Genomic DNA, 16,647 nt, shown 5'->3' with positions numbered 1-16,647 from the left:
GGAGGAGCTGGAGGAGGTGTCTGGAGAGAGGGACGTCTGGGCGTCTCTGCTGAGTCTGCTGCCCCCGCGACCTGGTCCTGGATAAGCGGAAGACGACGAACGAACGAACGAATTTAGTCCAATGGGAAAGTCCAAGGAACTCTTGAAGATTTAAGAACAATTTGTAGATTTTCACAGATTGCAAAACTCTTTTTGAGTCATATCTAAACAATTGTGGATTCCAAGATCATCTGTTCAAACATCTGTACGCAAGGACAAGTTACTCAGATATGTCACCACTTTTCCAAGGTCAGGGAAGAAGCCCTGTTAACAGTGAAGCCCATTTTAAATGTTCTGTGAAGGTGGTGAGCAAGAACGAAGCCCCTGCTTCAAAGTCCACAACGTCAAACTAGACTGAAATTTGCTGCTGCCCACTTAGACAAAGGAAAGGAGATCTAGAGGAAGATTTTATAGTCAGGAGAGACAAAAACTGAGTTGTTTGGTCATTAAGAACCATGATTGAAATGGTCAAAGTGACCCATCAAACCTTTCAGCACTTAATCTACTTTGAAGCATGTAGCTTTAGAATATAACCTTTTGGGTCAAAACTACACTTTTTTTTCACAATTTTAAGTTTTAAATGTCCCCCACAGAGGACGGAATAAGTTTTATGTGCAGGGTGGGAGATATTGGAGTTTCCAAATGTCTGGCTAAAATCTGTAGTACTATGAGCCAGGAAGCTATGGTGATATCTTTGTTTGGAGTACACAGCTGTGTGTCAATATAATGCCAAAAAGAAAGACCTTAGCTGGTCACCCATGTCCAAACAATCTGAAGTCCATTATTCAACAAAGAGAAAAAAATTTCTGAAACGGGATGTATTTAAGACCGCTGCCAATCTTCCCAGGAGCAGATTTCCTTGCAAATCCACTCCGAGAACAAAAGTGTGAAATTGTAAGAACTGTACATAACCCTAGAGCTCCATCTCAAACTCTATAAACCTGTCATAATGCTGTATTTTGTGGTGGACCAGAGGAAGACAAGTACGGAGAGAGCAGAGTAGGGTCATTGAGAGAACTCCTTCTTTAATTCTTAGCGCTTACTTACAGGCGAGTGCAGGGCAACAAACTGTCCAGATACAGGCGTTGAAAACAGAACCCAAATAAGGGTGAATCCAAGGCTCCAACAAGACGTGGAAGACGTAACCCAAAGGACATATCACAAGGACATGGAAGAGACATAACGACATCATGTGGAATAAAGGACGAAGGCAAACTTAAATACAGACAAAGGTGGACATGAAACAATAGGGCAGGTAATCAGAGGAACAGGGACCAGGTGAGACAAGGAGGCAGGGAAGCAGAGAGAGCAGGTGAACCAGATAGGGACAAATGAGGACATGGAGGAGCTAGACGAAGAACAAAACTGTAAACACACCCAGAGACCAGAACACGGGGGGAACAGATCTATAATTAATAATAATAATAATACAAACACAGTCAATAGAAGAGAACCTAGGAAACAGAACCCAGAAACGAGGACTTAAGGACTAACCAAACAGTAACAAAAAAAACACCTGACTAAACGTAACTAATTACAGAATCAAAACCACATACAATAAACTGAACATAACCTAAAAAATAAGACACCAGAACGGGAACTCAAAGACTAATCATACTGGACAGCAACCACCTAACTAAAACGTAAACAAATACAGAACCAAGAGACACACTGTGACAAGACCTTAGTTAGGATGTTAATGTTAGTATAATTAGATAAAGACAGAAATGTATTGCTTTATTAAAAGGTTTACCAATATTAAGCCTCTTTGTTCTAAGAAGAATATTGCAGCACGATTTAGACTTGCACAGCTGTATCTGAGTGAAGTACAAGAGTTCTGGAACATTGATATTTGGACAGATGAGACAAATAACGGTGTGTTCGGGGCAACAGTGGTGGCGGTAGTAGGGGTTCGTCTTGTAACTGGTGGGTTGCCGGTTTAAACTCCCACTTTGTCCATCGCAGTCTCTGTGTCCTTGGGCAAGACACTTCACTCACCGTTGGCGCCGATTGTATGGCATTCTTGCTTTTGTCAGTCTGCCCTAGGGCAGCTGTGGCTACAATGTAGTGTCAATGTGTGTATGAATGGGTGGATGACTGATTGTGCTTTAGGGTCCTCAGACTAGACAAAGCGCTATACAAGCCATTTACCAAAAGTAGAGATGTTAGGCTACATTTTGCAACATCAGGGCTGGAAAAACTAAGCACAACATATCAGCACAAATACTCAAGCATGGTGGTAGAGCATGGTTAGAAGAGTGAGCCAAAACACAGACACGCTTGGATTACATGTAGCAATCACAAGGACCATAAAAAAATATTAATTCCATAGTAAAAAAGTAAAAAAAAAAATGTAGTCACCATTATTATTCAAAGGGAATTTTTACAAAATCCATATTAGAAAATCAAATTTGAAACATAATAAAATAGAATCAATGACAGAAACTCATCAATACATAACTTCACTCAACCTTTTCTCTATAACTGCAAATTAAAGTGAGTTGGCTTAATATTCTGTTACCTTAAAATCATGTGGTTAATACATACAGTGCTCTGACATTTTATCATAGCTTTAATATTTTAAGTTGAATTTCCTTTCTGAAGACAAAGCTTACATTTCTAGTACTGAATGATCTTTAGTGCTCTGTCATGTTTAGTTGTCCCCAGAGATGGTACTTTTTACTCTTCAGTTTCACTGTTTCCTTGAAGTGTCCCTAACATTTTCTTTGCAGAATGCTGCAGATGTTTTCTCTCATTGGTGTGCAGACCTTTGCTACGGCTTAAGATTCTCAGAACTTTAAACAAAGGTTTTTTCTCAGGGTTGATTTGAAGAATCCCCTTTGAGTCTATTATGATGACACAACAAGCAAATCCAATTTTTTGTTATTTCCCAAAAAGCAGTAGTAGTTTGGATTTTTTTGATTCTTGCATTGGCCCTTAATTTGAAGTCAAGTAGGGCAAAGAGGTCAAAAATATTTCACCTTGAAATGTTACAGATCTCCAAGAAGTTGATGAAGCGACACCCATTCATTTTACATAAACAGATGCAACATGTTTCAGTGCAGTGTCACCAGTTGTAGGTTATGGCATTAGTTTGTTTCTTGACAAGATAAAATGACAATGAGACCAAGAGTATTACACTGAAATACACCAAACTAGACCCACTAATAGTTGCTGTGTCTTTGAAATGTTTTTCACAAAGAAGTATGACATTGTTTTAAAGGCTTTTTAAAGTGGACCAAAAAAGATGCCAAAGATTATTCCTGCAAGTAGTCCTTGTAAAAAATTATTTGAAACGTGTCCTAAAAAACTGTGGCTGAAAGATAGATAGTTCTTCATTATTTTGAGGAGTCCTTCAAAATGTTGGTGATGACTCTCTTGGTGTCTTAATTTAGAGTAAATCCAGAGTAGTTGGTCCTGGATGCTGAAGCTAACAGCTAGTCTGAGTGGGGTCAAGTCTAAAGTGCATTTCTTCAGTCTTTGAAACAATTCTAAACTCAGAAACAGGTTTATGCAGACATTGTGTTATAAATCTTTAAATTGCCATCCAGTTTGCAATGGCCAGTTATTTAAACTATGAAACAATGATTATCAACGAATGGAGGTAGAAGGCAGTGCACCAGTGATCTTTCTGTGTAAAACACATGCCAAGAATGAAGCATGTAAAGCCTTTCTGGTCAGACTAAATGTCTGATATTAGAGTAAAACGGTGTAAACATCAAGAGTTATAACCATACCTACTATAACCATCCATTAGAATATTTTTCTTTTCATACCACTTTACTTTTGTATCAGTATGATCATCAGTATGAACACGATAACAGTTTAAATTTTAACAAAATAACATAATTACATGATAATTACATTTTCTGTTGTCATACAACAACAGTGTTTTGAGTCAGAGGGTTCTTTAGATCCACCTTTATACTGATCGCTGTAGATCCTTTCTGCCCAAAGCCATCATCATCTACAACAACTCTTTGAAGAAATGTGTATAAAATGAGTAACAACAACATTTATTTTCCCTTTGGGCTTAACACAGTATTTTAGAATTTGAAATGAATTTGAATGAACAATTAATACCAAACTATAAAAATTAGGTTAAAGTGAAAGAACCACTGTTCTTTTATATATGTTGATGTTACTGTTTCACCACTACAAAAACGTCAGATGAAGTTAGAATATGAGATCCACAATTGTTGATTGCAAAGAATCATTGTAAAATCATACTATATAATAATCTTTATGTCAATGGGTTTGGTTAATTATTTTAGTTCACACTAGAAAACTAGTGTAGTCACTTAAGGTAACATTAGCTTCTTTACTGCTATGCAGGTAGCAGAAGCTATGGGTTGTTCTATTCAACATCAGCACTTAAAACTGATCAATAGAAATAGACCAAGACGTCATATAGAGTGCTACTTTAAGTTTCCCTGCAATTATGTTGCCATGTAAACATTTATTAGCTGTTTTGATTTAATTATTAATTTAATTTTGGAATGAAACCAAAGACCCACTAAGGAAAGCAAAAATATGATTATTCTACACAATGTTATATACTGAGAATGGATTTTAGCATCCAATTTCAGTTGTTTGTCAGCAAGAGTCCTATTAATATTATTTTCTTTTTCTTTATATGATACATTTTGATGCAGAATTATTGTAAAATTTGTCATTCATATTAACCCAAATATTACTTATTTAATTATCCAGGTTATGGATTATTATTTCAGCCCTCTATTTTGTAGCTTTAAAAGCTTAACTTACCTCTCCCCATCCTTGCATTTCCATTGCTTGTACCACAGACAAGCACAAGCTCCTATTCACAATATTTTTTATCTGAACTACCGCTTTCAACTCAATTATGTACAATTTTCGCTACAGCCTCCTAGGGGGCGATCAAGCAGTGGTTTGTCTGTTGACCAGAGGAGAAGAAGAAAAAGAACCAAAAAAAAAAAAGAATGAAGTGATTTCTCATCAGAATATTAATATAGTTTTGGTGTTCTTGTTGTCCCTTAGAAATAAATTGTCAACACTGGGTGCGACCCTCTCAATGAGGTTATTATTGTCCCTGTGAGAGTGAACAGGCAACACGGACACAAAGTCAGAAGGTCTCCTCTTTGCCACTTTGGGGAAAGATTCTGACTTTTGTCTGTGTCTAAGTGCCATTGATGGTTGTTGCTTTGGTGACCAAAGGGTCTGTTGGTTGATGATGATGGAAGCTGTCATGCAGGAGAAAGAAGCCTCTTAGGCCTGGTTTTGTATAATGATTCATGAAAGGAAAAGAGAGACAATTCCCAACTGTATTTGGTGTCATTAGAACTGCAGAACTAGCCGACGGTACTGTGGAGCAGTTTCTCTCATCTTTGAGGATTTGCTGAGTCTGCTGAGCGTGAGGGCAGAGTCTGAGTCGGAGGGCAGGGGGGTGGTGAGGTCATTACTATGGCAGGAGTTGCCGATGTAGTTTAAAAGCTCCCCAGTGACAGAGTGCCAGGTGTGGATGAAATTTGTCTTAAGATGCTGAAGACTCCGGAACTTGTAGGGTTGTTGCGGTTAACACGTCTCTTTAATGTTGCATGGAGGAGAGGGACGACACAATCTTTGCCATGGACACTCGTTCAGAGAGTGTGTTGCAACTATTGAGGGATCAAACCTCGTAGCCTCCCTAGTAGAGCTTATTCTGCGGTGCTGGAAAGGAACCTCCAGCCAATTGCTGAATCTGAATGATTGAAGTGGAACAGTATTGCATTTGTCCTGGCCATGGAGCAGTGGACCGGATCTTCACAGAACTGCTGTGGGCTTTGTAGAAGTTTGTTTGTCCAGAGGACTATCAATTCTTAGGCAAGCAATAGGCTAAAGACGTAGTCGGGGAGAGTAGGGTTTCTTGTTTGGCAACCTCAGGTTCTGATCTTTACTTTTTGCAGATGGTGTGGTCCTGTCGGCATCTTTAAGTCACAACCTTCAGCTTGCATTAGAGTAGTTTGCAAGTGAATGCAAAGCAGCCAAGATGGGAGTCCTTTCTTCTAAGGTCACTTTTCTCTACAAGAAAATGCTTATTGCTTCCTCTAGGTCAGCGGTCAGTCTCTTCCTCTTGGTACCTTGTTACCCAGTTATGGCAGGATGGACTGGGAGATAGATAGATTTGGTTCTTGTCTGCAGACATGTGGCTCCTGTTGCAGTCTGTCGTGGTGAAGAAAGAGCTTGGCCAGAAACCTCTTTATTTACTGGTCTGTCTACATTCTGACGACCTCCTATGCAGGTGATATATGGATTATAACTGAAAGATCATAAGCTTCCTCCATCGGAAGGGGTGGATATGGTTTAGAGATAAGTCAAGGTGTTTCTTCTCACTGAGGGGAGACTCGGAGCATGCTGCACTTTTATTGAGTTAATATATTTACGAGTAATACAACCTATATGAACATATTAGCCTTGCCATTTTCCGCTGGACACTGCGCACAACAAATGGGAATAAAATTGGCTGAAAATCTGCATTTTCAATATTTAAATAACTTTAGCAACTCTCTAAAATTCCGTTTCATAGTGAACAGTAAAAAAAATCCTCATTTACCTCCTTTTTCGATACAATTCCTCACACACATTTTCCAACTTACTTTCCTTTTTATGTATTTTATCCCCAGAATAGCTCAGTTCTGTTTTTTTTTTTTTGTTTTTGTTTACAGAATATAATTATTCTCATATTTTAAATCTCTCACTTTGCCCATTTAGGTCCTCGATTATCTACAAAACACATAAAACCAAATAGCAGCAGATTGAAGAAAAAGCGTTTCCCCTACGCATCTTAAGACTTAGTTATTAAAAACATGACAAGCCATTCAGCTGCTAAAGGTGCTTACTCAAGGGAATGCGTGGACTGTTTATTGTTTGATTAATTTGCTCGGGGGAGACCTGAAATTTCCCCCCACTCATGAATATGTGGGTGACAGCGAGATTTCTCAGCGGTGACAAGTTATCTAAACTACAGAGGCAAAACGATTATGCTAATATCAGGTTGTAGTCATCAATCATCTCGTGTCAATGTGGTGTCAACGCATCACGTCCCTGATCTCCTTCTCTCTCCTCCCCACGCCCCTCTGGCCATGCATGGTTGTAAGTGTGTGCATGCGTGTAAGCATGCAGCTGTGGGTGTTTGTTTGGGGAATTGATCACGCTCTCTTTGCGCCTGGGGGAGTGGATCTGAGTGGCACGGAGCTGTCCTCTTGGATGAGGGCTGAAGGGAAGCTGGGATGGAATTAATCGGGTGAGTTTCTTCATCCTGATGTGGACACCGCGCTGACGTCAGAGGGAGACGCGTCTTAAAATCCAAAGACGCATCAGAGGGAGACGCTTGCTTAGATCACACACACAAATTGGCTGATGGTTGTAAGAGAGCAGGGAAGCTGTAGAAAGCTGCAGAAGCCGAGTGAGTAAAGCAGAGTAGTTCCGTCCAAAGGGACGCTGGGATGACAGCGGTGCGTCGATGTCTGCGCGCCACGACTTGGATCAGAAGGTAGATGATTGTGAAAGCTTAAAAAAAGTAGAAATTTAAACGGAAATAACGGTTTATCTGAATAAGTGTCCGCAGGAAAACTATCTGTGTAAGGCACGGATGCTGTTGGATGTGGCCACGCGTTTTTCTGTCTGCAATTGCGTTTTTTCCCTACTTTGAACCATGGCTTACTCGCAGCTGGGATATTCCTACTCCACCACACCACAGGTGAAGTACATGTCAAATGAAGTTCCTTTAATGTATTAGCTTTATAGCTTTATTTATAGATATAAATGTGCAAAGTTTTTTTCATGTTGATAAAATTATTTTTTACAAATAATATTTCGTTTAAATTTTTTGAAGAAAGTGCAAAAATCGATAATTATTCATTTTTTATTTTACTTTATTCCTTATATCAGTTTTTATGACTTATTTCTATTTATTTTTACTGGGCACCCTTGGTTTGACTCTATATTGATCTTGAATTATCTCATTCATTATGTTTACATATTTAGCTTTGTTGTGTTTAATTTTCAGAAAGTTTTTTGTTTCGGTTTAATTTTATTTGTTTTTACTAAGCACTTTTAGTTTCACTTTATTTTTTTAATAATCACAATGAATATATTCTTATAATATTTGTTTTCTGAATGAACTGTTGTAGGTTTAAGTTTTATTTTATTTATTTATTCGCTTAAATATTTCTACTAGGCACTTTTAGTTTGAGTTTATATTGATCTTCTATTCTGTGTGATTTATTTATTTATTTAATTTTATTGTTGTGATTCATGAAGTTTATATAGTTTCAATGTACATCTAAGCTTTATTTTATGTATTTAGTTATTTTTATTAGGCTTGAATTTATATTGATTTTTACATTTTACAGATTTAGAGGTGCAGATTTCATTCACAATACTTATTTTCTTTGCTTTTGTGATTAATTAACTTTGGATAGTTGTTGAAATTATTTACTTTATATTTACCAAGAAATTTTAGTTTGACATTATGTTGATTCTAAATAATTTCCTTACTTTTTGAATGCTGTGATAAATTAAACTTTATATAGTTGGTTAAATTAAATACAGATTTTAGCTTTATTCATTTTTTTATGCATTTCTTATGCTTCTTGTGGTTCTTCACATATGAAAAATGTTGAATAAATATAAATGAAAACTAATTGACTGATTATTAGAGGTTTATGCCAATAATTTTTATATTTGGGATGAATAAAGTTACTTTTGTTGATTTCTCCATAGTTCCTGATGACCCCTGGTTCTCCTGCATCGCACCCAGTGCTGCGCTCTCCGGGACACCAGCTTCCTCCTGGCAGCGGCGTTGGGGTCTATGGCGGCGCTTACCCAAAGAGTCACAACTACTACAACAGAGGTGCAAGCGATGCCCCCCTGCTCTATTCCAGGGTGAGTGTCAGGCCTTTCTTTTATTCTTTCAGAAATAATACAAATGAAACTCCTTTGCACAGGTCAGCAAGGAATGTATATCTGACAATGAAACTTTAACCCTTTAGGGGCCACTAGATCCCAAAGAAGCTGCACCCGTGCATTTGGGGACATCTCAGACCTCTAACTATTATCCTTATGAATACACATTTGGACAATATCCTTATGACAGATATGGGTAAGTAAGTGGCCTTATAATAAACTCTTTTATTATTACCCAGTTGTCTGACTGTAGTTGTACACAGAAAAAATGTGACTGCGGTGAAATTCCCCTCAAGACATGTTTAAAATGTTAAGCAAATACATATATTTACAACAAATCTTCTTGGAGTTATTTTTTGTTCATTATCTTTTATATCTATATTATCTATTTGGGTCAGGTATTCCTGCTCGGATAGCTCCTCCCGCCGTAAAAATGCCACCCGGGAAACCACCAGCACTCTAAAGGCCTGGCTGCAGGAGCACCAGAAGAACCCCTACCCCACAAAGGGGGAGAAGATAATGCTTGCTATCATCACCAGGATGACCCTCACCCAGGTGATTTTTTTCCCAGAACATTAAACATTCTGCCAAAACGTTTAACGTTTAATTGAATAACCTTATGGCTGTTCAACAAATATTTACACATGTAACCATGAATTCAGCTCAGTCACAAGACCAGGCGATTCACAATATTGGATTTATTTTTGTTTTTCATAAACAGATTATTAGTTTTACAAATCACAAACTGTTTTAAATAATCTATAGTCAGAGGAAAATATTCCAGTCCAGATTTGGCTAGTCCATGTACAGCATTTTTCACACTTATCCCATTCTAGAGCTAAAAAAGCATTGACAATGCTTCTTTTTCTGTTTCCACAAATAGAATAAAGGTTTCACCTATCTCAAACCATGTTTTAAAGAATGTCTATTCAGTGTAGAATTTATAGGTTTACGTATTTTTGATTTAACCTAGAAAAACATTCGAAAGCAGTCCAGAATTATCAAAAACTGAAAAACCCTTTGGTTTAAGACTGATAGGAAGCTGTGAAGTGGATGCCAACTTTTAGTGACATTAGCATAAAGTAGCTAACCGCATGAGGTCTTTGAAAGACAGACTTCACATTTACGAGAAATATCGTAGCATACATCTCACTTTACAACATCTAATTACAAACCCTAATGATAATGCTCAGAGCTGCACAGCATTGTGGCAGCTGCAGTTTTTAACATTTGCCTTCATTTTCAATTCATTTAAGTTCCTCTCTGTGTCCTTCAGGTGTCTACATGGTTTGCCAATGCACGCAGGAGATTGAAAAAAGAGAACAAGGTGACATGGTCACCAAGAGCTTGTAAAAGTTCTGATGAGAGAGGCTGTGATGAAGACAGCAGTGAAGCTGAGAAGCCGCTTAGAAACAGCACACATCTTCATAGTAAGAAAGCCCAGAGTCCGTTGTTCATCATTTGGATGCAGTTGGCAGTCACAGCATCACTGTTGCCTGAACTGGTTTGTTTTTGCAGATCAACGATGTGCAGAGCTGCAGAGTGACCTTGAGGACTTCGACATGGTGGAGTCAGATGCTTCTGATAGCGACCCGAAGTCACATGTTCTACCAGAGGATAAAGAAGCAAACCCAAACACAGATCCCCCACATGGGCAGAGATTGTCCGCAGATTGCTCCAAACTAACACCAGTCAACCATCAAAACAGCTCCTTCTACATGAACCAAGACCTCCGAAGTCCTGACACTAAGCCAAAAATCTGGTCCATTGCACACACAGCTGTTCCCCCAGAAGCCGGCTCCCAGCCAGAATACCCCCCATGCATGCTGTCATCGACCCGGTCCTCCTCTCCTGTGTACCCAACGAACATGGCACTCACCAGTGTGGACAGGCAACAAGAGTCACCGGTGGCCACATTGAGAGAGTGGGTGGATGGAGTATTCCATGGTCCTCCTTTCCAGCAGTCAAAACCAGCTGAGGTGTGGAAAGATCTCAACGAGGCCATGATAGACAGCGGGACATCTGCTCAACCCTTTGAACTTATACAGTCTACACCATGTTTGTAGTCTATGAACGTTGTAGCACTGGGACTTCTGGACTAAAAACAAAAGTCTACATTTTGTTTTTGTGATAAGACCGAATGACTGTACCTCAAACTCCAAGTTTTCCAATGCAGACTGGTTTCGATGCAAAAAAAAAAGTGTTAAATGAGATTTGTTTTACCTCCATAACATAAGTTATTGACAGCTAAATGGTAATGGAATCATTTTAGCTTATAAAGAAAAAGTGGGTAGTATTTTCCATGTAGCAGTGATGCAACCTCCATCCATCCCTGTGTTGGCTGTGTTGTACTTTGTTAAGTCTCAGAAACAACCCCAGTTGTATTGGTCACCCCTTAATTTTCACCCAGAAAATTTTTTAAAGCTTTGCTTGATGAAAGTTGTTAAACTATGAGTTAAATTTGTAGTTCAGATTCTGAAAAGAGATTCTGTGAAGATTTCCTCAATAATGTTCCCCCTACTTGTAGTAGAAACGTGCCACATCACTGTGAATTTGAAGAAAAGTGAAGAAATCCTCAGATTGGTCAAAGTAGCTAATTCAGACAGGGGCCTTGGTGTAAGCTAAAGTTGACAATTTAAAACAGCTCAAACAGCTCAAAATTAAAAAGCAATATTAGCATATGGCAGGCTGGGGTGGGTTTGCTTGTTGCCCCCTAGCTCAGCCGTCTTGTGTTGGGGTTTACCCCAGTGGATGAGAGGGTCACATTCCTGCGCCTTCGGGTTGGGGACAGGTCTCTGACTGTCGTTTCGGCCTACAAGCCGAGCAGTAGTGCGGAGTACCCGGCTTTCTTGGCGTCCCTGTCTGGGGTGCTGGATAGTGCCCCTCCCGGGGACTCCATTATTCTGCTGGGGGACTTCAACGCCCACGTGGGAAACGACAGTGACACCTGGAGAGGAGTGATCGGGAGGACTGGCCTCCCCAATCTGAATCCGAGTGGTGCTTTGTTATTGGACTTCGGTGCTAGTCATGGATTGTCCATTATGAACACCTGGTTCAAACATAAGGGTGTCCATCAGTGCACTTGGCGCCAGGACACCCTAGGCAGGAGGTCAATGATTGACTTTGCTGTCTTATCATCAGACCTTCGGCCGCATGTTTTGGACACTCGGGTGAAGAGAGGGGCTGAGCTGCCCACTGATCACCACCTGGTGGTGAGTTGGATCCGCTGGAGGAGGAGAAAGCCGGACAGACTTGGCAGGCCCAAGCGCATGCTGAGGGTCCGCGGTGGCAGAGGCAAAAACACGGACCTGGGAGGAGTTCGGTGAGGCCATGGAGATGGACTACCGGTTGGCCCCGAAGCGATTCTGGCAAACCGTCCGGTGCTTCAGGAGGGGGAGGCAGTGCTTCGCCAACACTGTTTACAGTGGGGGTGGGGAGCTGCTGACCTCGACTGGGGACATTATCGGGTGGTGGAAGGAGTACTTCGAGGATCTCCTCAATCCTGCCATCACGCATTCCCTGGTGGAAACAGAGGCTGGGGACTCGGGGTTGAACTCTTTCATCACCCAGGCTGAAGTCACCGAGGTGGTTAAAAGCTCCACGGTGGCAGGGCTTCGGGGTTGGATGAGATCCACCCTGAGTACCTCAAATCTCTAGATGTTGTGGGGTTGTCATGGTTGACACGCTTCTTCAACATTGCGTGGCGGTCTGGGACAGTGCCTCTAGACTGGCAGACTGGGGTGGTGGTCCCCCTACATAAGAAGGGTGACCGGAGGGTGTGTTCCAACTACAGGGGGATCACACTCCTCAGCCTCCCTGGTAAGGCCTACACCAGGGTATTGGAGAGGAGAGTCCGGCCGATAGTCAAACCCTGGCTTCAGGAGGAGCAGTGTGGTTTTCGTCCCGGCCGCGGAACACTGGACCAGCTCTATACACTCTACAGGGTTTATGGAAGTTTGCCCAACCGGTCCACATGTGTTTTGTGGACCTGGAGAAACATTCGACTGTGTCCCTCGTGATGCCTTGTGGGGGGTGCTCCAGGAGTATGGAATCGGGGACCCTTTATGAGGGGCCATCCGGTCTTGTGCTCTTCAGGTTGGAGGGGAGTTCCTGCCACAAGTGGAGGAATTCAAGTATCTCGGGGTCTTGTTCACGAGTGAGGGAAGAATGGAGCGGGAGATTGACAGAGGGATCGGTGCGGCTGCCACAGTAATGGGGGCGCTGTGCCGGTCTGTTGTGGTGAAGAGTGAGCTGAGCCGAAAAGCAAATCTCTCGATTTACCGGTCGCTCTATGTTCCTACCCTCACCTATGGCCATGAACTTTGGGTCATGACCAAAAGAACGAGATCCCGGATACAAGCGGCTGAAATGAGCTTCTGGCCGGGTACTCGCTTAGAGATAGGGTGAGAAGCTCGGCCATCCGGTAGGGGCTCGGAGTAGAGCCGCTGCTTCTCTACATCGAAAGGAGCCTGTTGAGGTGGCTTGGGCATCTATACCGGATGCCTCCTGGACGCCTTCCTCGGGAGGTGTTTCAGGCACGTTCCACCGGGAGGAGGCCCAGGACACGCTGGAGGGACTATGTCTCTCGGCTGGCCTGGGAACGCCCTGTGCTCCCCCCGGAGGAGCTGGAGGAGGTGTCTGGGGAGAGGGACGTCTGGGTGTCTCTGCTGAGTCTGCTGCCCCTGCGACCCGGTCCCGGATAAGCGGAAGACAAGCATATGGTAGGTATCAACAGTTTCGCTTTTGTTCAGTTTGTTTTTTTCAACCTGCTTGATCAGTGGTGACCCATCGGTCCGCTTTATGTTCACCAAGAGCAGAGCAAGCTTTTGGATCTTGCAACAGGCTGTCATTTGTGCAATAAATTGAAGATACTATGTTCCTGGGCTTTTGCAGGAGTGTTTAAAAATTATCCCTGCAGACTCACGATTAGCCGATTAGGTGAATTCTCAGGGGCTAATAGCTAGTTGGAAAGACTTAAACAGTTTGTGTTGAATGTAGAAAATTAAAACAACTCAAACTGAAAATATTTATACCCCAATGGGATGCAGAATGAAATTATTCTATACAATATTAATCGTCTACACTTTCGCAACAGATCGATAAGAACATTGAAAAGACGAGCTAAATTTATATGGGCTTACACTGTAAGCTGCATCATCCATTTGATGTAACTCATCAATTTGGCCTACATCTGGAGTAGCAGTAACATTTAGATTTTGTAAAATCCCCAATTAGCTGATTTTAGCTATTTAAGCCTACATAAGTACAGCATTATGTAACTTTAGCACAGTCACAAAAAAAATTAAGTTGTAGACATATAATATAAGACCAATGTAGCTTTATATTTTCAGTTTCAGTGATTTTATATCACTTAAATATTCTAGAATGGCTAGCTGTTAGCCTTCAATTGCTCTGAGATTTTCTTCACGTATCTCCAAACTTACATCGGTATGACATATTTGCTAAACAGTTGTGGGAATTTTTCCTACTATGTTAATTTTAACAGAGCCATTATTTTTTTAAAAAAAGCTCCTTTATAGTGAACAATCAGTTAGTAGCGCCTGACCCTGTTTTAAAAACACAATTATCCCTGACTCTTTTACAACTTGCAGGCTCTAATAGACCTTAGTAAAGGTAGTCAAATTCTGTAGAGTTTCCACTGATGAAACAAATTACACTACTGTACACTTGCACCACAGCCTGCACATGCACTAAGTCACGAAAATAAAAATGTATTCTCTAGCATTGTGATGTTCTCTCTGTGTGCCTTTGCACTGTGAAGGAATCCCTTTAGATGATATAAGGCCTTTTGTGGAGCTAAGGGATATACCTCTGAAACTTTGGATAAGGGTGTGTGTGTGGGGTTTGTGTGTAATAGAGTTTGTTTGTGTGTTTGGAGGCAGTGAGATGGGGTGGTGTGAGAGTGGTAGCAAAGGGGGGTGGGAGTGGGGGGTATTCAGCCGTGACTAATGGAAAAACACAGAGGAGGGTGCTGCTAAATTGTTAAATCGATGCCACTTCCACCTCGGCTCCAGATATAGCTGCAATCAGCGATGCGTCCCTTTTCATTAGGCGCCTTTTGACTTTGTCAACCTTGGACAGCAGGAAGATTCCCCTCACAAGTGAAAAAAAGATAAAGATTATAATTGCTCATAAAACCATTTGGATAATTTCATGTAAGTGTCACATCTTTAACCGTAACATGATTTCTCTTTGCAAGTAAAAGAAAGTACTTCAAATTTACTAAGAAACATGTTTAAAAGTCATGAAGTCCTAACTTTATTCTAAAAAGCTGCACAAATAAATAAAATTATTCTCAAATAGAACAAAAACAAACAGAAAGGACATGTTTTTTCCATCTTTTTCCTTTTCCTGCCCCTGTTTTTTTTTTCTTTTTTAGGAGCAGTAATAAAGTATTTATCAGAACAGAGGAGGGATCTGCCTGGGCTTTGTATGGAATTAACCATTTCAGATTAAATAATTCAAGATGAGTTCAGCTGAGAATTTCATTCTGTTTCTGCTTCATAAATAAGTAAGATTTGAGATGATAAATAATGGCATCTGTCTTCTTATTTCGATAAAACTTTTCTTTCTTCCTCTATCATCCTGACAGGACCTTTATTGCAGTAGGCTGCTAATTTATCTTTTATAGTTTATCTGAATTACTTTTTTCACTTTGTCTAAATTTAACGGGCTAGGAACAACACAGTTTTGTTCCCATCTTGAAATGAAATCTCGAGGCAGATTCGAAGTGGCGGCGGTGTCATGAAGGAGCTGGTCTGACAGTCGTAAGGGGGTTAGGAGATATAAACCTGTTCTCACCTTTTGCTATTTGAATTATGCATTTTTTTATTTGTAAATATAGAGGGAATAAACCCTAGTTTTAGATTTTCAGAAGGCAGGGAATGAGAACAAAAATTTGCAGCACAACAAAATTATGCTTTTGTGCTGTAATAATAAGTCTAGATTTGAAGAAATATGTTGTTTTCTTATCCATTCATCACCGCTGATATTTTCATGGTCACGAGGGTACTGGTGCCTATCTCCAGCGGTCATTGAGGGAGAAGCAAGGTACACCATTTACAGGTCACCAGTCCATCGCAGGGCAACATTTATCATTTTCCTTTTTTGTACTACTTTGTGTTGGTCTTCCACATAAAATAACAATAAATGACTCGGAAGTTGTAACTTAAGATGAGGAAACGTTCAATGGGAAAATACTTTTGCAAGGCACTGTACAGCAAGTACATCTTCCTGCAGAACAGAATCAAAGGTCAACGTACGACACAATAAAAGCCAATTTCTGATAAATTATTTTATTATTTTGACTGGAAAATTAATCACTGAAGAAGCATCACACTACCAGTGAAATTGTACCTGCTTATTTCAGCAGAACTACAAACTTCAGAGGTCAGAGCTGGTCAGAGCTGAAGAGAAGATGGATGGAGCTGTTTACTGGGCAATCCTGACATTAACCATCACCTTAGGGTGGGCGGCTCAGTCTTATAGATGTGGCAAGGAGCTCTGTCATCCAGGGGAACTCAGCTGAAGGGGTTCAGGTAGCTGATCTGGGTGCCTTCTGAACGTCTTCCTTTCAAGTTTTTCTTATCGTGTCCAAATTGAAAATGACCCGGGCACAGACCCAGAAATTGCTGGAGGAAGTGTTCACTAACCATAACACAA

At 40.7% G+C, this 16,647-nt stretch overlaps 1 protein-coding gene across 1 annotated transcript; it reads left to right on the top strand.

Moving 5' to 3' along the window:
• Positions 1-7,409: 7,409 nt before the first annotated feature.
• On the top strand, positions 7,410-11,739 carry irx4b (iroquois homeobox 4b). Its single transcript, XM_047384441.1, has 6 exons — positions 7,410-7,756; positions 8,782-8,943; positions 9,051-9,160; positions 9,363-9,519; positions 10,241-10,394; positions 10,483-11,739. Exons 1-6 carry the CDS (start codon positions 7,712-7,714, stop codon positions 11,028-11,030), a joined length of 1,176 nt encoding a protein of 391 aa, XP_047240397.1. The 5' UTR covers positions 7,410-7,711; the 3' UTR covers positions 11,031-11,739.
• The last annotated feature ends 4,908 nt before the right edge of the window (positions 11,740-16,647 follow it).

This window comes from Girardinichthys multiradiatus, chromosome 13, assembly GCF_021462225.1.
Source record: "Girardinichthys multiradiatus isolate DD_20200921_A chromosome 13, DD_fGirMul_XY1, whole genome shotgun sequence".
Classification (NCBI taxonomy): Eukaryota; Metazoa; Chordata; class Actinopteri; order Cyprinodontiformes; family Goodeidae; genus Girardinichthys; species Girardinichthys multiradiatus.
Note: the sequence above shows the minus strand (reverse complement) of the source record. Positions and strands in the feature narration are given on the sequence as shown.

Coding starts and splice junctions, on each gene's coding strand:
- irx4b (XM_047384441.1), top strand. CDS start 7,712: ATGGCTTACTCGCAGCTGGGATATTCCTACTCCACCACACCACAG. Junction 8,944..9,050: donor CCCCCCTGCTCTATTCCAGG/GTGAGTGTCAGG, acceptor TTAACCCTTTAG/GGGCCACTAGATCCCAAAGA. Junction 10,395..10,482: donor AAACAGCACACATCTTCATA/GTAAGAAAGCCC, acceptor TTGTTTTTGCAG/ATCAACGATGTGCAGAGCTG.